This window comes from Lissotriton vulgaris, chromosome 3_1 (assembly GCF_964263255.1).
Source record: "Lissotriton vulgaris chromosome 3_1, aLisVul1.2, whole genome shotgun sequence".
Classification (NCBI taxonomy): Eukaryota; Metazoa; Chordata; class Amphibia; order Caudata; family Salamandridae; genus Lissotriton; species Lissotriton vulgaris.
The window spans coordinates 575,168,548-575,196,078 of NC_141689.1; the positions used below are offsets into that span (position 1 = coordinate 575,168,548).

Sequence of the window (27,531 nt, forward strand, 5' to 3'; positions counted from 1 at the left end):
ACAGGCACGTGTCACCCCTGATAGGGAAATACACGGATCTCGTGTAGCACCTGCTGAAAGGCACCTGGGGAATTTAACTTCATATACGACCACAGACATTCGTCAGCAGGTATTTCTGCTCATTTGTAAACACAGCACATACCTCTGGGTGATGAAAAGGTCCAACCAGACTGTTCCCAGTACGTTAGTCAGCTGCAAAGCGGTGCAGATACATTTCAGAAAAAAACGCCCTGCATACAGATATTACGCGTTCAACAAGAAGAGGGACTGCGAGTACATCCGGGAACTGGGTCCTCAACATGTTATTTTTACGTGTGCACTTTCCTCTTCTTGGCCTCTATCAAAAAGTGGAACTTCAAACTGTGACTTATGTCTGTTCATTGTGTGTGGAATTGGTGTGTGTGTTTTCATTTCCAGCTACTAATCTGCTATACTTTCAGCGCCTTGTCATGGGTAGTAAGCGCTATAAATGCAGTTGCATGTAGAAGAAAGTCGATTCTGACAGACCAGAGCATTCATAGATGATAAGGACGCTATCGCAATAACTAGCGTTGCATGTCTTCATCCTTCTGAGGTCCTCATGGTCACCCTGTTTCTATCAAATTCTGTCTGCATGACGCCGTCGACGTGCTTTTACCAGTGCATAACTAATCAAGGCTGTTCTACAACTGGACAACTTTACTTTATTGCATGATTAATAAAAATCTTTGCAATAACACTTTATATAAAAAAAATACAAGGCTGTTCTAAGCAGAACGGTCTTTGTTGTTGTTAATAACGAACATGTACACATACACAATACCTTTCCTAATCCTCTTGTAGTATTCGTTCCAGATCCCTAGAAGACATGTAACACCATAAGCTTGCTCCTCAGATCTTGCCATTCAAACCCGGTGGACAGGAAATGGCGTAAGACTCAGCAAACAGCTGTCACAACCTAAATGTACATTGGAATATCCGATGCCTGCATGCATCCAGAACCCAGTTCCCAAAGTAAAAGAAGAGGCAGAGATGCACAGTGTCAAACCGAGCTTCTTCTCAGTGAGTTGGGAAAATACTTAGAAATAGACAAAATACTGTTGGAAAATATGTTCCACACGACTTTACAAGCTCAACAACAAACCTGCCATTTTATGTAATGACAAGTGACACAGTGAATGATTTCAAGTCAGATTGTGGTGGAAACTCCTCTCATTCTTAGGGCAGGTGTTACATTCTGATGATATTCGGTCTGTGGACTTTCCCCACTGTACGAGGACTGTGGCTGAAATCCCACCAGTGGATTCTCCTCCAATGGAGCGTTTCTGCCTGAAATCACAGGCTTTCCCCTTTACCCAAAGTCTTAATCACAGACTTACAAGTCCAAAGTCTAATACCCCCCTCCCCCTTTGTATACGTAAAGTGTTTCTTAAGTTACTCCGAGGTTTTCATCATCATCTTTGACTGTAAAAATATAATAATTGACTTTATGTAATATGCGACGTTCTGAAAGGAAAACACGTTTGTAAACTTACTGTGCTGGCAGTGAATTCCATTATATCCTTCTTGACATTTGCAGACATATCCTATGTAGGTGTCCCCTCGAAACGCTTCACTAATTTCACATGTTCCACCATTGTGGCAAGGGTTAGGGATGCAGGGTCCTAAGGAAAACCAAGAAAATAACTTTGCTGAAACTTGTTAAATAGCAGAGAAGATTGCAAGAGCAACATTGTTTATACAACTTGCACGTCCCCCCTTCTCACACTTGATGGCTTCACCTACTGCTGAAGCAAGAGAACCTGCACTTGGTATCATCTTATTTCACAGATCTTGTCCACGGCAAACGTAACAAGCTTTTGGTGACATATGTTTTTAACTCTGCCTCTCTCTATACCGTCCATCATAACTGGGATAAATTAAATACTCGCCTAATAAAAAATCCAAAATCCTGTCAATACTACTTTAATGATAATTTCATTTATAGCTAAAAATGTAATGTTATTAGAAAATTATGAACAATATCATACAGAGGCAAAGTGTGTGTTGTTTTCATATGACACAGTGTGGGCACAACTTTTGAAATTTCACATCAGTGTGCAGTATTGGTTGATCTTTCACTTGTGCTCACATTAGTTAACACATTACAAAATTGTTCAGTAAATCCAAACAGTTGAACCTACTACACATTCCAGCCTTGAGAATGTCACAGCCCTCTAACCACAAAGTGGTGAAACATGTATTGACTATCTCTAAGAAAGCAGTGGCCAACATGTAAATGAATCAACAGATTGTCAAATAGAGAACAAATTGCATTCTAATGAATATAAACTAAATATAAGAAAAAACAAATTAGCAGCAAGTAAAAGAAATGAGCACACTGGACAATATAACCACTTATCAATGAAATTAACTCATATTACATTACAATCATAAATGTCGATTCAATGTACCAAGTGTTTCTTAAGATATATATATTTTTTTTAGTTTTATATAGCGCGAACTAAGACATCGGGTATCAGCGCGCTTTACATGAGCACCAGTTTCGTTACACAAGGACACATTCATTTTTGTTAGGCACAGGGAGATTAAGTGATTTTCCCAAAATCACAGGATGTTGAGCGTGGTTGCCGAGACTCGAACCCGGTTCCCCAGCTTTGAGGTCGACAGCTCTAGCCGTAAGGCTACATCCTCTCCCCTAAGTCAATCTTTGTTGGACTTGGCCCTTTTTGGCTAAAGTTCACTAGACTTTTTGCCTCCCCCCTAGACCTTTTTTCTGACATAGTGTTGCCAACTTATATGCTTTGGGCACTTTGCCACTGCTGATCAGTGTCAAAGTGCAAGTGCTCCCTTTGTAAAGTGTAATGGTAATTGGTTGTCCATGATTGGTATGTTTGCCTTACTAGTAAAGTCCCTAGTAAAATGCACTATGTGTGCCAGGGCTAGTAATGCAAATGCTACTAGTGGGCCTGCAGCACTAATTGTGCCACCCACACAAGTAGCCCTATAGAGAGAACCCAGGCCTGCCACTGCAGTGACTGCGCGCACTTTGTTGAACTGCCATGTTGTCCTGAGAAGTACACCCACTTGGGAGGCCTTTCCGTACCTTTTTATGCACACCAGAAACCCCTATGGTAGGTCCAAGGTACCCCCTGGGCAGGGTGCAGTGTATGTGAAAGGTAGGACATGTACTAAGGTGTGTATCACGACCTGACAGTGAATGACTCTCCATTTTGTTTTTTACTGTTGCAAGGTCATCTTGCCCTTAGGACAGAATGGGAAAGGCTGTGTAATATGTTTCCAGCCTATCTTCCCATAGGCTTAGGATGGAGAGGTGAAGTTTAGTATGCCTGAACTCACAATTTAATAACACATCTTTTTGTGAAAGTGGTGTTTGCGTTGTGTGTTTAGAAATCACACTTTTAGAAGTGGCCTTTTTTTTTGTTCTAACATTTCTGTGTGTCTCTTCCTAGTTGTGGATTGACTGTCTGGATTTAAATGTGATAGGATCTGGGGAATGTCTTGACCCAGGGGAGGAGATGAGACACCCACAGGTTCACCTTCATCTGGAGTGTAGTGGGGAGGACTAGCCCCTGAAGGTGAAGAGGCCTGGGCTGGCGCCATAAAACAATGGCTCCATCTCCTGCTGAGTGACTGAGAATCCAGACCCCCACTAATCAAAGGAAGAAGGTGTCATTGGCAGGGAGACATCCAGAACTGGTTTGGACAGGGGTCAGTGCCCCCCTGAACACCAAGACTTCAAAGACATTTAGGGGTATAAATATGAGAGCTGAAGCCCCTGAACATTGGCATGGAATGGATTGATCAAGACTGAAAATGATTGAAACTACTTCGTGGTCAAGAGGAACCTCTGCCAAGGAAGAAACAGCTGAAGAGACTGAAGGAAAAAACGGACCCTTGCTGTGTGTTCTGGGGCTGACCTGCAGTTTGCTGCTTTAACCAAGGAGAGGCTAAAGGGACTTTGCTGTGTGCTATGTTCTGAAGTAACTTATCCCCAAGGTCCCGAGGAGAGCTGGCTTCCTGTTGTGGAAACTCAGGAACACAAACGTTTCCAGGTGTGTCTCAGCGACGCTGTGTGTGTGTACTTTTTGCAGCTTGAGACCCTTGTTAGAATTGCCCTGTGATCGTGGGCACCAGGAGTCCAAGTGAGTCTCAGCAACGCTGTGTGCGTATGCTTTGTGCAGCCTGAGACCTTTGTGAGGATTGCCCTGTGATTGTGTGCACCCGGAGCTCAAGTGTGTCTTAGCGACGCTGTGTGTGTGTGCGTGCTTTTTGCAGCCCGAGACCCTCGTACAAATTGCCCTGTGATCGTGGGCACCAGGAGTCCAAGTGAGTCTCAGCAATGCTGTGTGCGTAAGCTTTGTGCAGCCTGAGACCTTAGTGAGGATTGTCCTGTCATCGTGCGCACCCGGAATCTAAGTGAGTCTTAGCGACGCTGGGTGCATGTGCTTCATACAGCCTGAGATTTTTGTGAGGATTGCACTGTGACTGTGTAGCCCCAGAGCTCAAGTGAGTCCCAGCGACGCTGTGTGTGTCTGCCCTGTTGCAGCCTGAGATCTTCATCATTACCATCGGCCCGGACAGGCATCCCCAGAGGAGCTGTAATGCCGGTCCGAGCCTTTCTTTTGCCAAGGAGGGACCTTGAACCATTTCCATCGTTGAGGGGCCCAAGTTCCACTGCGCAAATCAACAAAGTCGTATCGGAGGCCCAAGTCAAGAGGAGAGGAGAGGTCGCAACCCTCATGTAACGCTCAGCGAGCGTGCATGTGTCGCAGCCTGGGACGGGGTGCGGGCTTGGAGAGAAATGCTCTCGGCCTTTCCCATTCTCGAAGCGCAAGCCTCGGCTCAAGCTCATATCGCATCCCGTACTTGCAGAGGAGTGGCAGTACCGGGGCCGGAGAGTGGAGCTACACTTTGTGCTACACCATACCAGTGTTGGGGACATCTATTTGGCAGTAGCTGACCGCGAGTCAGCAGAAGTGGCCTGGAGACAGTCCCGAGCACCGTGATTGGTGCCGGAGTACATTATTTTGGGATTAAGAACTGCCTGAGTGTCACATTACGCATTACATCATTTTGATATTACGAACTACCTGATTGTTGCAGTACGCATTGCATTATTTTGCATAACGAACTACCTGATTGTTGCATTAAGCATTGCATTATTTTGCATAATGAACTACCTAATTGTTGCACTACAAATTGCATTATTTTGGCATTACGAACTGCCTGATTGTTGCATAACGAACTGCATAGGTTTACATTACAAAGTGCCTGATTCTTGCATTACAAACTGCTTGGCATTGCATTAGGACTGCATAGGATTATCTAGATTTGATCCTTAATACTGCAAGAACCTACAAGGGCTGGCTGGCCAAATAACCAGCCAGGTGAAATATTACAAATACGCATACGTTGGATTTTTATTGTGTGGTCGCATCGTATACCTTTTTTATAAACATATATTTGTTTTTTATGAAACTCATGTGGAGTCCATTTGTGGTGTCATCATTGGGTTGCTGAGAGCATGTTGCATATACTTTACACATTTGCCTTGGCGATAAGCCTGGCTGCTCGTGCCAAGCTACAGAGTGGGTGAGCAGGGGCTATCTGAGGAGGTTTACTTCCTTTCCCTGACTTAGAAGCAATGGTCCCTATTTGGCCTAAGGTACCTACCTCAACCAACTAGAGACCCCCAGTTCTAACAACCTTCAGTTAGCATTCAGGTCTAACTCAAGGCTCATTCATGGAGAGTCATCTGTACTTCTGACACTAATTGCTCACCTTTTCTGATGCTCAGACCATATACAGACTGACGAGCTGATGCAGGCGATATCCCTTCTTTGTTATCTGCAGACTACAACTAAATATGAGGATTTTATACAAATTGCACTGCTTGGCTATTTCTTGAGATTGTTACAAAAACCACAAAAGAAGTAGGTTGCCAATATTAGTGGAATAAGCAAGAAAGCATGGATAATCATGGAGACCTAATTGTTGTGTCATGTGAGATCTAAGGAGGTCTAAAAGGCCATCCTTAGTGGAATAGGATGCCTCACACACAATATTGTGTCATGCTTTATAATAGGCATCCTCTCCCCACCCTGGTAAGGTGGTACTACTAGATCAGACTCAACCTCAACGAAGACTTTTGGCAAAAGGAGGGAGTTCTTACATAAAACTTACAGGACAAAAGTGGGATCTAATTCAATTAAAAATACCTTCAGGTGCCTCGGTTATCACCTTTATTAGTGAGGACCTGTGGTACATTTAAACCAAATATGTCAATGGACCCTAAAGAGAGTAATGTCTCCAATACATCTCACAATAGGCCAACATGTTTATGCCCACACAAAGAGCCAAAGAGGCCTGGGGATTTCGTCAGGGCTGTCGGATCCCTAAAAGAACAGAATAAGTTGTCCCCTATATCCCTATCAGCTAAAGAGGGAGTACACCTAAAGTGTGCCCAAGTGAATCCTACCTGGGATACTCTTATGCTTAATTCATCATGTACCCACAAGGGGATAAGATAATAGAACGAGGCAAATCATGGGGAACGTACCTTGTAACGGTGTGCCAGTCACGTTATTATTATCCCAGTTCACACCTTGGTGAGTCACATGACTATAATCACAAGTCTCCTACATGCTTATCATATTCACCCAACACGTGCAAAAGATACAACACATTTCATGAGTGTGAGTGGGTAATGGAACCTGCCATACAGGGTATAAAGGTGGCACCACACACAAACATATTTTTCTTTTCTCATCATTGTTAGTAGTAAGGTTCACTTAAGACTGTTGGGTGAGGGTATAGGCTCAATAGTGCTTATAAATAGAGGAATACAGGATAAGGTAGTTTGATGGTTCCATTCTATCTATGTCAGCGTTTCATATGCTGCTGAGCACCCAGATTATTTTTTACCTAGGAACTGGCTTCCTGAGCACACCAACATCACATAGATCTTAATTCAGAAAAGGTTTTTTTCTTCTTTCAAAGTAGTGCCTTTAGGATAGCACCTTGTGCAATTCCTGGCTGTAATCTTTCTAGGTATCTAAACAAAGGCCAAAGAGGAACGTTTCGGTCGGGTACTTGCCAAAGAGAAAAATAAAATTAACCCTGGGGCATATAAAGTGTTGTTGGCCCTATGTTATTACAGTTAGTGTATAAGCAGCAAATTATATATTCTCACACCAAATATTTGCCTGTTATATACTGCAGGCCTCCAAATACCCAATCCCAATTCCTAGGTAAAACAAGCATTGGCATAGCCAATAGGTCTCGCCTTTGGGGCCTTATAAGTGATTAGAGAGAGCTATTGACTTTGTTAACGTTTTTAACATGTGTTGCAGAGTATTGGGAATGCTGTGCAGCATGTTTAAAAGTAATAAGTTATAATTGAAAAAGTGTTATAACCATTTGTCACTTTATATATTACCTAGAAAACATTATATTCAATTGAAGTATCCTAATAAAAACTAGAATTAACACGAAAAATGTATTCTAGTTTTGTTGTTTATGCAAGGAAGGGGGCAGTGGGGGGAGTAGAGGTGGAGGGAGGGGGTGGGGATGGCTGGAGTGGAGGTGTATTTAGGGAGGGGATGGGATGAGGTGGGAGTGGAGGTGTAGGGAGGGAGTGGGTGGGGGAGGGGTGAGTGGAGGTCGAGGGTGGGGGTGGGGTGAGTGAGGTAGGTGTAGGGAGTGAGAGTGGAGTGAAGGTGGGAGAGTGGAGTTGGAGGTGGACGGAGGAGGGAGTGGAGGTGGAGGGAGGTGGGAGTGGAAGCAGAGGGAGGGGGAAAGGAGGTGCACGATCTGCAGGCTGCTCACTTTAATACGTTAAAATAAAACATGGTATCTGTCCTGTGTGTATCCAAAACCTCTGGTGGAGTATTTTCGCCAGGAATCCAGCAGATGGCACTCCTGTATTTGTTCTGAATTGTTATCAACATCTTGCTGTACTTTTCTTAATCGTGTTATTACAAGAGCCAAAAGTGAACCTTAAATGATGCTAATTATTTGGATTGTGAGGTGTAGGCAGATCTGTGGGGCAGTTGGTGTGGTAAATTTGCAAGTAGGTAATTGTTAGCAGTGCTGCAAAGTGTCCCTGAATTTTTTTCTCAAATGTTGGCAACTAAAACAAGCATTCCACATAGAGACAATGACTTCAAAAAGGTGAGAACTATTTGTTTACATACACCCTACAGAGGCAGAAGCAATTATTTGAAGTGTAGACAGACATTTGTGAATGTAGCACCTACAGTTGATAGTTGAAACATATTGTGAAAGGGAAATAATTAAGTTTAATTTTGCCCTCAATACATAAGCATTGGTGGGATAAAAGTCTGGAAGGGAAAATAAATATTTCATGATTGTCATGAGTACTGTACAATTCGAACATGTTTCATTCACTCTCCATCAAATGGTATTTCATGTATTTGGGTGGCTTGACCTTGTTTGATATGTCTAGGTTTGTGCTGAAAAAGCAACACAGACTTCTTTTCGCAACGAGCAGCAGTGGAACCGGTTATAGATGTTAGGTGTGAGGAAATAAATACATTGCACATGACAAGATAGTTTAAACCACTATTCTGGTTTGTAGTCTAGTCTTCCTCAACTTGTGGCTTTCATCATAACTTGTTTTACTTTGGTCACCTGAAAGGCTGCTAAGTGTGAGATGCAAGATAATAATTGCAGACAGTGTAATTTGTACACCTTGGAATATTGAACATACTGCAACACTTGAGCAGGTAAAAGAGTACATTAATGTGGTTTCACACACTTATGTATACATTTGCACCAGTGAGTCGAAGCTGTGGTAGTCAGCTGAATGGGCTGTTGCTCAATTTTACATCACTTTAATAATATTAACAACAAGCAATATGTCCTGGAGGGTGGTGGTAGGTATTACACACCCTGATTAAAGTCCACAGGTGCTTTTACTTAGATGAACCCTCTGCAGACACACACACACACAAACAGACACACACATGTGCAACACACACACAACACACAAACACCACCACTATTATTATAATTATAAATGTACTCCCTGACCCCGTCCCCCATCAAAAAGCGCTTCTGTGAGACTAGATTGGCCCCAGTGTGCACCGAGCAGAAGCAGCCAGCCCCTCATACCGTGGGAAAGAATGTAGGTTAGCGATCCAGAAAAGCTAGTCTCAGGGAAGGCGGACAAAATCAGTGTTAGAAGATATTTTTTAAAAACCGCTTTTGTAAGAGCACCAAACACTGGCGAAAGGAAAAACATTTACACCAAATTATAATTGTCAGGAGCTTTGTTCGGTGTGTCACAGTAGTAAGCGTACAGGAAAGCATAGTTTGCCAGCATATAAGATCCAAAAGGAAAGCAGAAACTTCAAAGGATATTAATGTTTCGGGGACAGTATTTCCATGGAGGATTCAAAACTCGGAATATAAAGGTCGCGGAAAGTGCATGTACACACACACTCTGCTTTCAACATTGCTCACAATCAAAACTAGTGTTTGCTTCTCGACTGACATCAATGATAAAAACACAAGGCACTCAATTGAGTCTTAAACACATATGATCCGTTTAATCACTACCTGTACATATCGTGAAGAGCATGGTACAATTCGGATTCACACAGCTAAGCGTCAAACTGTCATTGCACAGAGCGGTTCGGTCTTACACCAGGATAAAGTGAGTTTGAAGCTTGCAGTCGGCGGCGCTCCTTCGCTCTCGCTAGTATCTGCGCTCTCGCTAGTATCTGCCTACTCACCGCAGCTCAAAGCAGGACTGGTCTGCAGCCACAAGTGCCCTGCGGTTTCTCCAGCGAAGCAGCCTCCTGCCACATTCCACACAGGAATGTGTCCGATTACATAAACAGGTCAACAGAAAAACCAATAAATTGACTAGCCGCGAAATGAAATAAAAAAAAACGCGAGTGGTGATGCGCGTGGTGTGCACGCGCGTCACCACAAGTGCTACCATGCAGGGGATGAGCTTGCGTTTACGCGCGTACTTGTGCGCGTTCTAGTAAGCTGATCACCTGCAAAGTAGCATTTCTCAGAGCCCCAAAATGTCTCGGCCGATTCCAGCGCATGCGATGGTTCAGGCCGAGACCTAAAAACGGGGGGCTTAGCGGAATATGAAAGGCTGACATAGACAGAAAGGAACCACCAAACTACCTTATCCTATGTTTATAAGCACTGTTGAGCCTATACCTTCACCCAACAGTCTTAAGTGAACTTGACAACTAACAACAATGAGAAAAGACTAATAGATTTGTGTGGTGCCACCTTTATTCCCTGTATGGCAGGTGGACATTCACTTATGCTCATTTCATGTTGTATTTCCTTATTATTATCTTTTTTATATACCACTCTTTTTAGTGTGTGACTACGAAGACCACCACCCCTTCTTCTGACCGAGTCTATTCTATCCCCTAAAATCTAGGGTAAGGAGTAGGTGCTTTAACTTTGATCACTATTAACCTTAGTGGACATAGTTTACTACGCCGGATATAGAATTCCTAGAATCCTGGTAAGATGAGTCCACTGCAAATAGCCATTGGACGTATTGGTAGAATTGTTTCCACCATAGCTAACATTAATTAAGATTACCCTGTCTTGATCATAGAAGGTTTTCTTGTTCCATTACCCAATTACACTCACAAAGTGTGTTGAATCTTTGGCATGTGTTGGGTGATTATGATAAGCATGTAGGAGACTTGTGTTTATAGTCATGTGATTCACCAAGGTGTGCACTGGGATTATGATAACCGTGACTGGCACACCTTTACAAGTAACTTGCCTCTTTGTATTATCTTGTCCCCTTGCAGGTACATGAAGAATTATGCATGAGAGTATTCCAAATAGGATTCACTTGGTCACACTTTAGTGGTACTCCCTCTTTAGATGGTAGGGATATAGGGGACACCCTATTCTGTTCTTGTAGGGATCAGAGAGCTCTGACGAATGCCCCAGACCTCTTTTCTCTTTGTGTGAGCAGAAACCTGTTGGACTATTGTGAGCTGGATTAGAGACATTACTCTTTTTAGGGTTCATCGATGTATTTGGTTTTAAGGTACCTCAGGTCCTCACTAATAAAGGTGATAACCGAGGCACCTGAATGTATTTTTAATTGAAGTAGATCCCACTTTTGCCCAGTAAGTTTTATGTAAGAACTCCCTCCTTTTGCCACAAGTCGTGGTGGTGGTTGAGTCCACCCTGGTAGTACTAGCTTACCAGGGTGTTGAAAGGATACCTATGATGAAGCATGATACAATATTGTGTGTGAGGCACCCTCTTCCACTAAGGATGGCATTCTAGACCTTCTTAGATCTCACATGACTTACAACAATTAGATCTCCACGATCATCCACATTTTCGTTGCTGCTTATTGCACTAACATTGGCGACCTACTTCTTTTGTGGTTATTGTTTCGTCATGGGGACACTAGTGTTACCTCATCTTCCCCTGACTATCTTTTGTGGTTTTTCTTTATCTCTTTAGATTGATCTGGGTGGACCAGTTTCAAAGGGCATGATTCACAATAATTTGCTAAAACATATTCTTGTAGAGCTGCTAAATTCAAGGCTAAGTTAGGAGTTCTCCTGGGTTACTTTTGGAATTCCTGAATATGCCAGGTGTTCTACAAGAGAAAGTTGCACCTACTCATACACCAAACTTGTGAAAAAGTCCATGCTGTTTTAAGCAGTAACATATCAGAAACAAATATATTTGAGACAGCCTAATGCATGCTTCCAGAGAGTCAGGAAAGTTAATATTAAAGTTAGCAGTATTTCTATCTTAATTTTTTAACTGAATATTGTTGGACTTGGCCCTTATGGCAGGTTCACCCCTAATCTTTTTGCTTTTAATCTGTGATATGTGTGGATGATTTTCTGGTCTGTGCGCACTTTTTCTCTGTGTCCCAGAGTAAAGTGCGTGCATGTAGTGAGGCTGGCCTGCTCTCCCATAGGGATGCATGGGGAATGTCTGTGTCCCTAGTAATTCCTGATGTGTGGGGAGTGCATGCTCGAGTTTGGTATGTGCGTGTTCGTGGGAATGAATGCTTCGCAATGATGTATGTTGCGTGAGTGTGGCATGTGTGGAAATGCCATTTCTAGGACTTGGCATATTACTGGAAAATATGCCTGCAGTGTGATTGGCTGGAGCTGGCTGGTGAGCCTGGCCCCAGGAAAGCTGGATGGGTCTGCCCGGTGGTGAGTGTGAGATCAGCATGCTTGATGGCTTGGGAGGAGTGCACCTGGTCCCTGATGGGCCTGGACTTTCCCCAGACAATGCTGGCTCCACCCCCTGTAGTGCGACTGATGGCCCTAGCCCTGCCAGTGAATAGAGAGGGTGGTTGGGGTAAACAGAGTACTTCAGAACCAGCTGAAACTGGTTTCTCCCCCACCCTGCACCATGAGACAAAGGAATTTACAGTATAAGAATGGGCTGTGTCCCCATACAATTTGTTCTCTGTTTTGCTTTGGACCTTGCCAGAGGGGGCTGTTGCTGCTGCAGGGGTCAAGAGGACCGCCACTTGGCTGTCTCCCTGCCTGGAGACCCAGTGTGCTGGCTCTGGCCCTGCCTTGCCCCTCTGCCTGCCTCCAGACCCTGCTGGAGCTGTTGCTGTGCCTGGAGGCACCCTGATTTTGATTTCTAGCGCTAGGAGCGCTTTCCTGGTGCCCCAGCGCTCAATAGCGCTTTGCTGACATTTCTAGCGCTAGGCGCGCTTTCTGTGGCCCCTACGCGCTTGGGAGCGCTTTGTGTGCAGCCGGTGCCCACCCGGCATCTGCCCGTCGGATTGTGCCGATTTGCCGATTTGCCGATTTTCGGCATTAGCGAGTGCCCACCTCGCTTTATATTTAATTTATGGCCGGTGCCTACCCGGCATTGCCCCGTGGTGTTTATTTGATTTAGAGCCGGTGCCCACCCGGCATTGCCCAGGAAATCACCGCCGCAGCCCGGGAGCACTGGAAGCTGTTGCCGGGCCGCCGCGCTTCCTGCAGCGACCCGGAAGTCCCGCCTTCTGACCCCCAGGGCCGCGCTGCCATTGGCGGCCCCGGCGGAAGTCAGGCGGAGGGGAAAGGAGACGAGTCCAGGCAGAGCGCGAGAGGAGCAGCCGGCTCCCGTGTCCGCGAGTCTCCCGAGCGGAGAGCCGTCCCGCCAGAGAGGGAGCAGCGCCGAGGACACCCGGTGAGTGCAGCGGGGCCGAGGGAGAGCGAGGGAAGGGAGGAGGGCGTCGGGGCACGTTGTCGGTGCCGCCCCTCCCCTTCCGTGTGCGGGCCGAGCGAGGCCCTCGTTGTATTGAGCCCCGAGGCTCTGGGGGCATTACTGATTCCTGAGTCCCCCGTGAGGGACTCCAACGATCCCGGGCATTTTATTAGTTAAGCCCACGAGGCTCGAAGTGCCAGAAGGCTCAGGGGGCATTTTCTGTTGTCGAGCCCAGAGGCTCGAGGGGCATTAGTTATTGTTGAGCCCCGAGGCTCTGAGGAGCCGGTTGTTCTTTGAGCCCAGTGAGGCTCCAGTCACAGTCCTTTCCACGAGCCTGAGAGAGGCTCCTGCGTGCCCTATTTGTTTGTGAGCCCAGAGAGGCTCTGGGGCACTTCTATTATTTTAAGAGCGCTGAAGCTCTATTTGCGCATTTTGTTTGGCAAGCCCCTGAGAGGCTCCTTGCCCACCTTGTTCTTGAGCCCTCCTGGCTCCAACGTTGTGCACCTGTATTTAACAACTGTCCAGCACTTAGTGGACAGTTGCCACGTTTAGGTTTGTGTGCTGTGCTGCCTGCGCAGCTTCCCTGACATTGAGACTCGGGGCATTCCGCCCCTTTCGAGGCCAGTTGGCCTGAGGGACATTTATGAGTGTTGTGCTTTGTGCACCCCGCGCATTGTAATTTCTTGCTGTGTATGTAATTCTTGCGCATGTGTTCTAACCTGTACCTTTTCTAAAAGTGACCTGATTAGGTATTCTTATGGTTATCTCCCTTTGCTAAATGTGACCTGCATAGAGGATTGTTGATGTTGCATTTGATGTTTAGGTTTCCTTCCCTTTGCTAAGAGTGAACTGCTTAGGTGTTGGTATTCCTTCCTTAGGTCCTAGTTACCTGCGTGATTTACCTACAGTGTTTAAGGGTTGCGTAGGAGGTCCTTACTGTACCAGTGATTACTGGATGTGTGTTGCATTTATAATTTTGGTGCTAATCATTCTATGTTTACAACATAAGTGTATATCTACCAGTATTAGTATCTAACAAGTGCCTACCCCTGACAGTGGTCCATGTGGCCCTGTCCTGTACATAATTCCCCTTGTAAATTCTGCCCGTGCCCCTGGCACATTGTACAGTTTGCGTGTGTTAGCTAATGTGTTTTGTTTATTATAATACAAAGGCTATTTTTTATATAACCTTGTGTGGAGTCTTTTCTTTGTGGTGGGCCTTGGGTGTTGTTGCTGGGGTGCGTGCGCAAATACTTAACTCATACCGCCTCCAAGTTTAGCCTAGACTGCTCGCGCCACGCTACCTAGAGGGCGAGTGGGGGTTGCCTTGGTGTGTGACTCCCCTGCCCTGACTTTAGAAGTGGTGATCCCTGACTGACCTCGACGCGAGTCTTGGCCGGCCAGGGTCCCGTTTCTAACAAATATGATTCCAGAAATATTACAAGAGTAATCTACATCTTCGCTTGCAAACTTGTTTTGTGAATTGAGCAGATTGAAATTAGATGTCAAAACGTTTAGAAATTTCCATTGCAAAATGTGGTAAATGATTGGATGGGTACTTTAAGATCTAGAAAAAAAACCATAATTTAAGGATTAGACAATAAGTGTGATACACACTGCACAATACAGTGTGATGCTGCCCATTTAGATTATCGCAGTCCATAGAATCAAAGTGATAAAGCCCTATAAAGGATCAATGCATATTTTTTTCTCTCTCTGATAATGTACCATACCATTCAGTACTTCTTACTGAAGTTATGTTTACCCCAGTTTAACACTTTACTCATCTAGGAGCTTTAAAAGGAATTATAATGGAAGACTGGAAGTCAGCAGCATCCTTAATATATTTCACATCACATGTTTGAGATTTGTAAAGCACATAGCTTCCCTGGGGGTGTCACAGCACTAATAATCTGTCCTAATGGGATTCTATTGATAGTACCCATGGAGCAAAAACAAATCAACTATATTTTCTAACCCTAAGGAAATGTTAAAATTAACAAGAGAAAAACATGCAGCTCACATAATCAGTCAGAGATGAGAGACATAGAAGAGTTCATCTCGACTGCACGCAACTTCTTTTTGCTCTTAATAGCAGAATGTAAGGGTCACTTAGCATATGTAATCAGCCTTTCCTTCTCTGGGTTAGTAAAATATCTGCAGTTGAGAAGTTTACATTCCTATTGTTTAACAAGCTTTATACCTACAGATTTCAGAGAAATAAGTGTGCCAAGACCCCTCCCATATTCTGAGACATGCCTTTGATGCTCTCCCTAGAATCTTTTCTGTTGTTCTTGGGCTCAGCTTGCACTGGTACTTTGCAGCTCCTGTGAGACCACAGTAGGCACCAATCATACAGTTGTGGTTTTTCCAAGCATCTCAACTTTTTCATCAAGGAGGGTCTGTATGTCGTCATCAAATATAGTAAGGATGATACACACCTTTCCTCCTATCAAGTGGAAGTGAGACAAAGTGTCATGAATCCAGAGAGCTCATCCGGAATTTTAGGTCCTCCATAGAGGAGCACAGCATTCCTATTAAAGGTAAGTGAAGGGTAGTAAAGATGTATCCCCACTAACAGACTCTATGTTAGACTTGACACTTTGGCATGGTTTTCCCTGACTTTTTGCCTCTACCTCCTGCATTTTTCACTGTGTGATGGATTTCGTTTTTGCTGGCTTGGATGCCTTGGGCACTTTGCCACTGCTGATCAGTGTCAAAGTGCAAGTGCTCCCTGTGTAAATTGTAATTGCAATTGGTTCTCCCGGATTGGCATATTTGAATTACTGTTAAGTCCCTAGTAAAGTGCACTGAGTTTGCCTCGGCCTGTAAATCAAATGCTACTAGTGGGCATGCAGCACTGGTTGTGCCACCCACATGACTAGCCCTGTAAAGGTGTCTCAGACCTACCACTTTAGTGCCTGCACGCACAGTTGTGAACTGCCATGGCATCCTAGCAAGTACACCCACTTGCCACGCCCAAACCTTCCCTGTCCTTATATGTAAGGCACCCTAAGGTAGGCCCATAGTACCCCCATGGGCAGTGTGTAGTGTATGTGAAAGGTAGGACATGTACTAGTATGTGTGAAATGTCCTGATAGTTACATACTTTGTAATTCGAATTTCACTATTGAAAGGCTCTCTTTCCCATAGGCTTATCATTGGGGTTGCACTGTAGCATTTTTACATGTGTATCTTGCAATAGGGACAACATAGAAATATGAAGACTCTCTGAACTAAGAATGTATTGTTGTACCTTTTGGTGAAGGTGGTTTTTGAATCCTGTGATTGAAAATGCCACTTTTAGAAAGTTGGCATTTTCTTACTTCACCATTCTGTGTGCCTCTAGCTATTTGTGTATTCAGTGTCTGGTGTGTGAGTTACAGGAGTTGAGATGTGCATTCACTCTAGACCATGGGTACTCACAAACTTTCTCTCAGTGGCCAAATTTACAGTGTGGTTTGTGTCCGAGGGCTGCACCGGTGGGGGCGGGGTCAGTAGGGGAGGGGGCAGGGCTAAAGCAGAAAAAAATTTTGCGACCATGAGGTTAAACACAGGTCCCTGCAGCAGACGCCTTCATCCATTGAGCCACAGACCCAGCATACACACATCTTTCTCTCTCTCCCTCCTTCCCTCTCTCTCCCTCCCTCTGTGTCTCCCTCCTTCCCTCTGTCTCCCTCCCTCACTACGTGTCTCCTGCTGTGTCTCCCTCCCTCCCTGTGTGTCTCCCTCCCTGTCTCCCACTCTCTCTCTGTGTCTCCCTCCCTGTCTCCCACTCTCCCTCTGTGTCTACCTCAATGTCTCCCACTCTCCCTATGTGTCTCCCTCCCTTCCTCCCTCCCTGTCTCCCACTCTCCCTCTGTGTCTCCCTCCCTCCCTGTCTCCCACTCTCTCCCTGTCTGCCTCCTTGTCTCCCTCCCTGTCTCCCACTCTCCCTCTGTGTCTCCCTCCCTGTCTCCCTCCCTGTCTCCCACTCTCCCTCTGTGTCTCCCTCCCTGTCTCCCACTCTGTTTCCCTCCCTCCCTTCTTGTCTCCCTCCCTCTGTGTCTCCCACTCTCTGTTTCCCTCCCTTCCTCTGTGTCTCCCTCTGTGTCTCCCTCCCTCCGTGTCTCCCTCCCTGTTTCCCACTCTCTGTTTCCCTCCCTCCCTCAATGTCTCCCTCCCTGTCTCCCTGTGTCTCCCTCCCTCTCTCTGTGTCTCCCTCCCTCCCTCTGTGTCTCCCTCCCTGTCTCCCACTCTCTGTCTCCCTCCCACCCTCTGTGTCTCCCTCCTTGTCTCCCTCCCTTCCTCCCTCTGTGTCTCCCTCCCTCCCTCTGTGTCTCCCTCCCTGTCTCCCACTCTCCCTCTGTGTCTCCCTCCCTGTCTCCCACTCTCCCTGTGTCTCCCTCCCTGTCTCCCACTCTCCCTCTGTGTCTCCCTCCCTCCCCGTCTCCCACTCTCTCATTGTCTCCCTCCCTATCTCCCTCCCTGTCTCCCACTCTCCCTCCCTGTCTCCCACTCTCCCTCTGTGTTTCCATCCATGTCTCCCACTCTCCCTCTGTGTCTCCCTCCCTGTTTCCCACTCTGTTTCCCTGCCTCCCTCCCTTTGTGTCTCCCTCCCTCCCACCCTCCCTCTGTGTCTCCCACTCTCTGTTTCCCTCCCTTCCTCTGTGTCTCCCTCTCTCCGGGTCTCCCTCCCTGTCTCCCACTCTCTGTTTCCCTCCCTCCCTCTGTGTCTACCTCCCTCCCTGTGTCTCCCTCCCTGTTTCCCACTCTCTGTTTCCCTCCCTCCCTCAATGTCTCCCTCTGTGTCTCCCTCCCTCCCTCTGTTTCCCTCCCTCCCTCTGTGTCTCCCTCCCTGTCTCCCACTATCTGTCTTCCTCCCTCCCTCCCTCCCTCCCTCTGTGTCTCCCTCTGTGTCTCCCTCCCTCCCTCCCTCTGTGTCTCCCTCCATGTCTCCCACCCTCCCACCCTCTGTGTCTCCCTCTCTGTCTCCCACTCTCCCTCTGTGTCTCCCTCCCTGTCTCCCAATCTCCCTCTTTGTCTCCCTCCCTGTCTCCCAATCTCCCTCTGTGTCTCCCACTCTCCCTGTGCCTCCCTCCATGTCTTCCTCCCTGTCTCCTACTCCACCTCTGTGTCTCCCTCCCTCCCTGTCTCCCACTCTCCCTCCCTGTCTCCCACTCTCCCTCTGTATCTCCCTCCATGTCTTCCACTCACCCTCTGAGTCTCCCTCCATGTCTCCCACTCTCCCTCTGTGTCTCCCTCCCTGTCTCCCACTTTGTTTCCCTGCCTCCCTCCCTCTGTGCCTCCCTCCTCCCTCTGTGTCTCCCTCCCTCCCTCTGTGTCTCCCACTCTCTGTTTCCCTCCCTTCTTCCGTGTCTCCCTCCCTCTGTGTCTCCCTCCCTGTCTCCCACTCTCTTTTCCCCTCCCTCCCTCTGTTTCCCTCCCTCCCTCTGTGGCTCTCTCCCTCCCTCTGTGTCTCCCTCCCTCCATCTCTCTGTGTCTCCCTCCCTTCCTCTGTGCCTCCCTCCCTCCCTCCATCTCTCTGTGTCTCCCTCCCTGTCTCCCACTCTCTTTTTCCCTCCCTCCCTCTCTGTTTCCCTCCCTATGTGTCTCCCTCCCTCCATCTCTCTGTGTATCACTCCCTCCCTTTGTGTCTCCCTCCCTGTCTCCCACTCTCTTTTTCCCTCCCTCCCTGTTTCCCTCCCTCCTTCTGTGTCTCCCTCCCTCTGTGTCTCCCTCCCTCCATCTCTGTGTCTCCCTCCCTCCCTCTGTGTCTCCCTCCCTCCATCTCTCTGTGTCTCCCTCCCTCCATCTCTCTGTGTCTCCCTCCCTCCCTCTGTGCCTCCATCCCTCCCTCTGTGTCTCGCTCCCTCTGTGTCTCCCTCCCACTCTCTGTTTCCCCCCTCCCTCTCTGTCCTCTCACCTGTGTGTGTGTCAGCCCTTAGCCCGGCAGCGACAGGTTCCTCAGCTCGCGCACACACAGCCCCACCAAGTACTTCATGGGTCTTTAAAAGACCATTTACATGTTAATGAGGCTTTGTTGAATTTCACCTCTTAGGCCTCTGCAGCTCCCTTCTGACAATCCCTGGAATCCCCCGGCCCCCACAGAGCAAAGTCTGAGTCCGCGCTGCTGCGGCTATATTTGCCAATACTATTTAATGTATTTATTTTTAAACACAAGTGTCTGCAAGGTCCGCGGGCCGCCCAGGAAGGCTTGGGGGGACGCTGGCGGCCCGCGGGCCGTACTATGAGTACCCCTGCTCTAGACAGTTACTGGGGGGGAGGGTTGAGGTGGGCCCTCCTTTGCCTGGGTGACTCATCGCAGGGCTGAATAGACCTAGTCTACATTTAAAGTGGTGGGAGGAATTTTGTTTACACCTGAATAGGCTGTGTCTCCTTTTGCACAATGATATCTCTGTCCCCTGTGGTCATGCTGCACCAGTGAGGGCAGAACTGATTTGTACTGAGTTCAGAGACCCTTGCCACAAAGTGAACAAAGACATTTTGGGGTATATGTATTACACCTAAAACCCCAGCACTTTAGATTACTTCGAGGAACAAGAGGACACTACAAAAAGAAGAACTGGAGAGCTGTAAGGAGAAGTGCTGCCCCTTTGCTGTGTAGGGTTGACCTGCAGTTGCTGCTTCTGTCTATGGTGGAGGAAAAGGACTGACTCTTTCTCTCCTGCTCTGGTATCCTGCTTGTGAAGAATCTCCACGGTCTTGTGTGCGCTGGCTTCCTGTAAAAGGTCCCAGGGATACAAAAGACTTACAGAAGGACTGGACTGTTCTTCACCTTCTTCTTCTTCCAATGGAAGCCTGTGTAAGTGCTGGATTTTTGATCCCCAGCTGAAGAAGGGCTGAAGTAATTAACTAGCGCATGGTGAGTGCTTTATTTGACTGATATTTACTTTAGGACACTGCCTGCTGCAGAAAGCACTGTACCCAGCAACGTGCTTCCCCTCTACAAGCCTGTTTGGTGTACTATGAGAAGCAGTCGTGTGAGGCAAGGTCCCGGAGGAGAGAGTGTTAGCGTGGAGATACTCTCCCCGTCCCTAATTTCCATTGTGTGTGGCTGCTGGGGGGCAAGAAGGAGATAACCAGTGCTCCGCCGTGAACCTGTGCTCGGGACTGAGTCCTCCCGGTTTGCAGCAGCCTGAGAGATCATTGAAATCAAGGGCGCTTGCTCGTGAGTAGAGCTAGTGCCGTGAGCTTGCCAGGCATTGCCTAGCACCCTGCTGAAGTCATCGACCAGAGAGAAGCAGCTGGAAGGATGACTGCGGCCCCACGCAGCCCTGCCCCCAATTGACACGCTACACAGAGTGCCCCAGGGACCCTCCAACAAGAGCTGACAGCCAAGGAGAATGAGGAAGCCCGCGAGGAGGAGCATCAGCCTGGTTATTGCGTGTCAGTCTAAGGCTGCAAACTAGTCCACTCAGCCACCGACGATAGGCGGCTGGGGCTGAGCTTCCTGGTATTGCAGCTGTCCTGGCCGTGCATGGACAGCTGTTTGGAACTCCTTTGGAGGAAGGGAACAGAGGTGGGTCTGCCTGCCAGCTATGACTGGGGGTAATGGCAAGGCCATTTTTGATTGAAAGGCCCCTTTTCAGGGCCTGGCCGATACTAGCTGGCAAGGGAGAGAAAAGTGGCATGAGTGCTACCCAGAGAATGAAGCTGTGTCTCGCCACAGTGTCTGGTGCTTGCATTTTCTCTGACTACTGCAGATGCTTCCCTTGCAGGGAAGCTGTGTCTGCCTACAAGGCAGCGTGAGGTAGGTACAAAGTAGATGCTTTGGAGCACCAATGGTTCTCATGATGCGTGCCTAGTTGCACAGTGCCTTATATTATGGTGGCCTATATGATCTTACATAATACAAGGTGATGTCCTCATCACATGTTGGTGATGTCTGCAATCTAGGAGTATTTACTCAATTGCCCTGCCTATGATTTCTGTATTTGATAACTGGCGTTTCATGCCCTGATGTTGTGATGAATGTCATTTTAAGCCTTATAGAAGCAGGATAGCGAATATCATCTTCAGGATCTGCCTGTTATGTACAGTGGTTTTGTTTATGACATGTGCAACATATAAGTACCTATTTTCATGATTATGACAATTGCCTAGTTGGCAAAGTAATATATGATCTATGTGATATCATGAAAAGTGCCTAGTGGTGCAGCGACTTATGTTATGTGCTCTAATTTGCTTCTGATGCTACAAAGAGATTCATGGTCTAATGTATTTATGTATGAATACAAAGGATATTTTTATATAACCTGGTGTGCAGTCTCTTTTGTCACTGGTGTGTGTGTTGTGCAAAAGCTTTACATATTGCCTGTGGGATAAGCCTCACTGCTTTCCCAAGCTACCAAAGGGGTTATCTTCGGTGTATAACTCATTTTACCCTGACTAGAGTGGTGGTTTCTGCCTGGCTTAGGTGTATACCCTAGCCAACCAGAAACCCAATTTCAAATACCACCACCACTACCCAACATTCCCATACCTGAGCAGTATCTTTACTAAAACCAAAACCGAATAATCTATCACTTCACTTAACTTCATTTACCACCTGAAGTGTCCTAATCACGAAACACATCTGTGCATACACGTGGATTTGTGAATTGCCTTGATTCACTGCTATAGAAAACATCGCAAAACATACAAGTAACAACACTACTAGGGTGAAACGTGAATTTAAAGCATGCTTTAGAAAGCACTTAGTGCAAACACAATGCACACTTCGGATCAAAGCCGAAAATCCAGCACTTCTGCTACATGAGCACTCCTTTTGGCAGTATCGGAAATTGTAAGGTCAGTTAGGCCGCATGCACACATCTGTTTCACCCTCACTGGGGCTGATGGTGAGGTACAGCTGGTTAACCCGAGAACTATGAAGGCGAAACACGAGGTTTGTCGGGTATCATTCAGGGCTTTGCAGCACACTGTAGGAAGTAATCACTCTCACTGCTCATTCAGGCTAGGGCTTTTATCATCAGTTTTGCAAAAATCGGTCTTGCTGAGAAAGTGCATTTGATGAGTCAAATTGTTGTCGTGTTTCCTGGCATTTCAGTTGAATGCTGAGACTGTGAAACACTGATGAGATTATCTAAGAAGCATTAAACTGTGCTTTTTTTTTTGCTGTGACAGAGAAAAATCTTGTGTTTCAGAAATCTCCATTTTATTTTCCATTCTAAAGTGGCAGTACAAAAGGCGAGTTCATAATGAACGTGCTTAGATTGGCCGTGTGTGAAATAATGTTTTTATGTCAAGCGCTCCTACTGCATAATCATTTTGAGCGCTAGATGTATGTGATATTCTGATGGAATTCTGTTTATTATTCATGGTATTTATTATAATACCTTGGCATTCATCTTATAATGTAAACTTAGAAGCAAAGCCTGTGTATGTATATGATATTTTACCCTAACGGGTAAACACTGCAGAAAGCAACATTAGCAACCATGTAGCTCTTCATTATGAATGTGAATGTGTGTCCCAGCCTGGGCTGCCGCAGCCCGAGCTGCTGTGGGCTCGGCTGGGCAGTGTCTGGAGTCTTATCTCTGGTACCCCCGAAGTGTTCCCAGGTCTTTAAAGACCATTTGCATATTTACATACCTTTGTAAACTGGTTTCCGAGGCTTATAGTTTTTTTTTCTGGTTCCAGCACCACCTGAGCCCCCTACTCTGCCTTACATTTGTATTTTCCATTTACTGCTGTAGTGTGCCAATGCATTTCATGAAAAGGAATATAAAGTAGGGTTGCCAAAAGAAAAGAGCCAGCCATGTGTTGAAAGAGTCTGCAAAGACCTCGTCTTGACACTGGGTTATAAATAAAAAAGTATGTATTCATTTGTAATGTGACTTTTCTGTCTTTGTTCCCTTTAATTATCAGTCATGGATCATTCAGGGGGCCCTAAAACACAATAAAAAGTGCTTTCTATTGATATGTGCTGTTCGAAGTATTCACAGTTAAGTGCTGGAAATATGGCTTTAGGTATTTTTGTATGATGAAAGGGTTGGAGGAGCACTCCACTTATTTCTAGTTTTACGCAAGAAATTGGAGCTACAGCACTAGAAATGCTGTCAGCCCAAATGTAAATTAATGAGAAACTGTTACAAGTTGGTCAACTTGCTGGTGCTGTGCACTGTTCACTAGGTTCTAAAACCCAAATCTCTTTTAAGAAATTCAAAATCTTAAATTCAAAATAAATTGAACTATGTGTTTTCAAATCAACTTGTATTTTTGTACAATCTGTGACATCAAAATAATGAGCTGGCAACCCTAATTACAATACTGTAAGTTTGATGCAGGATCAGCACATTATTTATTTCCTCCACCCTCGATCCCTGATTAATGCCATAATAGTAATAGTTTAACTTATATCTGAAACCCTACACCGCTGTCAATAACATGCTGAGTTACTTCAAGTGTCTGGGAATGCACCCTGCATTTAGTCAACTCACTCCTCATTCCCGCCCTTCACTTTTACGCTCATCCTGTACTCACAGCGATCACAATGCACTCACACAATTCACCCGCTCATCCTGCACTCAAAGAGATCACTCTGCACTCACAATGCACTTGCACTGTTCATCCTGTACCTCACCCTGCAGTCACACGAGCACACTACTCACGCTGCACTCATGTGACACTTCACTCATCTTTCCCCCTCACTGCTCAATCTGCAATCTCACTCAAACAAGCCCATCACTAACCATGCATTAATTTGTCCCACTCTGCACTTACATCGGCACCCAAATTCATATGGTCACCTCACTCACCCTGCAGTCACTCCTCTTACCATGCTCTCACACTGTTGCATCGCTCACCGTGCAGTCACAAGGACACTCCTGTCACCCACACAGCATAGAGGGTTAGTGTGCCTACAAAGAATGTGGACCATGCAGCTCACAGAACTGAGTGTGAGTAAACTATGAATAGCGCTATAAAAAAATGAAATGTTTGTCAGAAAGATAGAGAGATGAGGTGCATTGTTGGTGGGTGGTAGTGAGGGAATTCTTGGAGGAGGAGGAAATGGGGAGGGGGTTCAAAAACTGTTTGCTGAGCGGTGTGCAACCAGTGCTAGGGCCAGTCCTGACTGGGAGTGATAGTCCCCCCAGCCCCCTCAAGGTCGGGTCTAGTTGTGGCTCTGATGTGAAGTGCCAATCAAAGTTGGTAAAAATAGAGTGGTTGAAAAAGATTACTAGCTGATTTTTTCGTTAGTGGGATAGTATTTTATCAGTTGTATCCCACAATGCAACTAGGCTTAAAAAATTCCACAATTGAATCCTCCACCCCAAATCACTACATTAGATTCGTAAAATTACACCACCTTTTCAGAAAACCCCTCCTCCAGAGATAAGAAAGCATAATAAGGTTATAACACCAACGTAATAAGTTGTATTTTATATAACAGTTCGTACCACTTGTACATGCTCTTCATACTACTTTTTATGCAGTTTAAACAATTATAAATATTAGCTGTTACTATTATCCCCTGTTCTGGTAATCGGTTTACTGACCTAGGAAGGGTGAAAGACTGAACTCCATCGGCCATCCAGACCTGTGGCGGGAGCCCTTGCAGGCCGTTTTAAAAAGCCCAGCCCCTGTTGCCTCTGTCACTTTCCCCCAGGTCCCTGAGGTTAAGTGTGTCAGGCACGAGAGGCTTCAAGCAAAAGAAAAAGAGAAAGATAGGAGAAAGAGAGAAACAGAAAGAGAAAGCCAGAGGGAGGGGAATGGAAAGGTAGAGTGAAAGTGCTCAGAGAGTGAGAAGGGAGAAAGGTGGGAGAGAGAATGTTTGCTGATTTGTCTCACCCCTGCTCATAAACCGTGGTCCGAAAGGTGATGGTCATTCATTACTTTTTTCACAAAACAATGTATATGTGCTTGCTTTTATATCAATTTGATGTCAGAGGGAGTCAGATCTTCATAATGTCTCCATTTTGTATTAATCTTCACCTTCGATCAAGAGTTGCAGGATTGCAAATGAAGAATTTTACAATTTGTGAATGTTTCCTTCATGTATAAAATCCACAAACAGTTTTAAAATATATGGCTTCAGGGAGCACGGTTATGCTCTAGTTGGGCGATGCTTTAAAAGCACTGTAGCAACACATGATAGGAAAATGTGCCAGTGACATATAGAAAAAAGATTACGATTTATTAGCTAAGTCACCCTAGAGTGTGCCTTGTAAGCCCACTGGGCTTGCATAATATCTAAAAAATGTGGCATAATACACATTGGGAAAGTATGCCATTACAGTGAACACTTGTCTGAACGCAATGTCACTATGTAAGTAAAGCTGCATTACAGACCTAGAGCATGTTAAAATCAAGGATACATCTCCACCTGAGAAAAAACCAGAGCAATGATTAAAGGTTATTTTTCACTTAATTTCAGAAATCTAATTCAATATTGAAAGTAGATTTTGAGAACTTTAGTTAAAAAATAACTTCATGAAAGTGCATTTTCTATTGTTGATAGAGAACCGGTACATAACTGGTTTGCTTCTCTGTCTTGTTAGAGAGGCCCAATAAAAACCATTGACTGGCTGCAAGCTACTCTCTCAGGACCCTGTTTACGTTCAGGTCTTGTTTAGGTATCTTGTTTTTAGGTTTTGCCTCGCCAAAAAGATGCGCTCTGCGCATCTTTTTCGGCGCAGGCGAAAACCTGATGAGAATTGTAGTGTGCTTTGGCTCGGCCCTCGTCATTCATTGGCTGGCTCCGTAAATGGAGCCTTGCCATTGGACGAGGGGCCTGTCCGTCAATGCCGGACCAGACACGGGGGCGTTCCCGACATTCTTTGGCTTTTGCCGACGTCACGCGACGCCGGGAACGCCCCCGAGTCTGGTCCGGCATTGCCGGCACTTCTGCGTCTCTCCTGCCCCGTGACTGGCCGGCCGGCCAATCCTAGCGCGGCCGGCCGGAAGTGCCCGCCCCCCGCAGCCCGGGGGAAGAAGGAGAGGAAGACGGCAAGCAGTATGGCGGCGCCCGCGGGGCTCCCGTGGCCTGGAGGGAACCCCGGGAGATGCGGAGGACGTTGCCGGTCTCCCATGCCGAAGAGGGAGACTGGAGAAGTGCCAGAGAGATTGTCGACGTTGCCGGTCTCCCATGCCGAAGAGGGAGACCGGAGAAGTGCCGCCGTCGCAAGGTGCAGGTGAGTCGATGTATTTGTTTTTTTTTTCCCTCCTCTCTTCCCCTGCCTTCCTGCCCCAACCTCTCTCCCCCTGTCTCCTACCTTCACTCGTCGCTACGGGCCGCCGCTTAAGCGAGGTAAGCATACCTGGCCTGTGCACGGTATTCACGCACGAACGAGGGAAGCTAGGAGCCCCGTGTCGGCCCTGCCCGCTGATGCCCGTGGCCCCTGGTGCTGCTTGTCCAGCCTGCTGATGCCAGTCGTGCCTGCTGATGCCAGTCCCGCTTGTTGATCCAGTCCTGCTTGCTTATACCCGACCGCCCTGCTGGTACTTGGCCCTTCTACTGCTAATGCCCGTCTGATGGTGCCCTTCCTTCATGTGAATGCCTGTCCTTCCTGCCTGATAATGCTGGCCCTCATTCATGTTATTTATGCTTGTTCTGTCCTGGAATGCCTGTGCTGCCTGGTGATGCTCGCCCTATCTGATAATTGCCTGCAGTGCCAGTCCTGTCTGTAACCCCCGTCATGCTTTTCTGCTGGATAATGCCCGCCTGCCCAGCTCGCCCTTGAGCTTAGGTACTGTACAGTGTTTCTAATTTTGGAGGTGGGTGGTTGAGCTCAGCTGGCAGCCGGACACGCATGTAAAAAGTTATGGGAGGCGTTCTTCCTGCGTCTGTGGGAGGGTGAATCGATAGGAGGGGGTGGGCCATTTTCCGCAGTGTTATAGTGCCCCCCCACACTGAGTACAAGGAAGCCCAGGGTCTAAAAACTCCAAATCATGGCAAATGGAGGCTGGGAAGCTAGGAGCCCCGTGTCGGCCCTGCCCGCTGATGCCCGTGGCCCCTGGTGCTGCTTGTCCAGCCTGCTGATGCCAGTCGTGCCTGCTGATGCCAGTCCCGCTTGTTGATCCAGTCCTGCTTGCTTATACCCGACCGCCCTGCTGGTACTTGGCCCTTCTACTGCTAATGCCCGTCTGATGGTGCCCTTCCTTCATGTGAATGCCTGTCCTTCCTGCCTGATAATGCTGGCCCTCATTCATGTTATTTATGCTTGTTCTGTCCTGGAATGCCTGTGCTGCCTGGTGATGCTCGCCCTATCTGATAATTGCCTGCAGTGCCAGTCCTGTCTGTAACCCCGTCATGCTTTTCTGCTGGATAATGCCTGCCTGCCCAGCTCGCCCTTGAGCTTAGGTACTGTACAGTGTTTC

At 46.7% G+C, this 27,531-nt stretch overlaps 1 protein-coding gene across 2 annotated transcripts in view; it reads right to left on the reverse strand.

The window, feature by feature from the left end:
- Window positions 1-27,531, reverse strand: part of EDIL3 (EGF like and discoidin domains 3) — a 1,521,395-nt gene that overhangs the window by 776,190 nt on the left and 717,674 nt on the right. For both annotated transcript variants that reach the window (XM_086960856.1, XM_086960857.1), the window contains one exon: window positions 1,515-1,643. In XM_086960856.1, coding sequence (XP_086816982.1) covers window positions 1,515-1,643 — 129 coding nt within the window. The remainder of the gene's footprint in view (window positions 1-1,514; window positions 1,644-27,531) is intronic.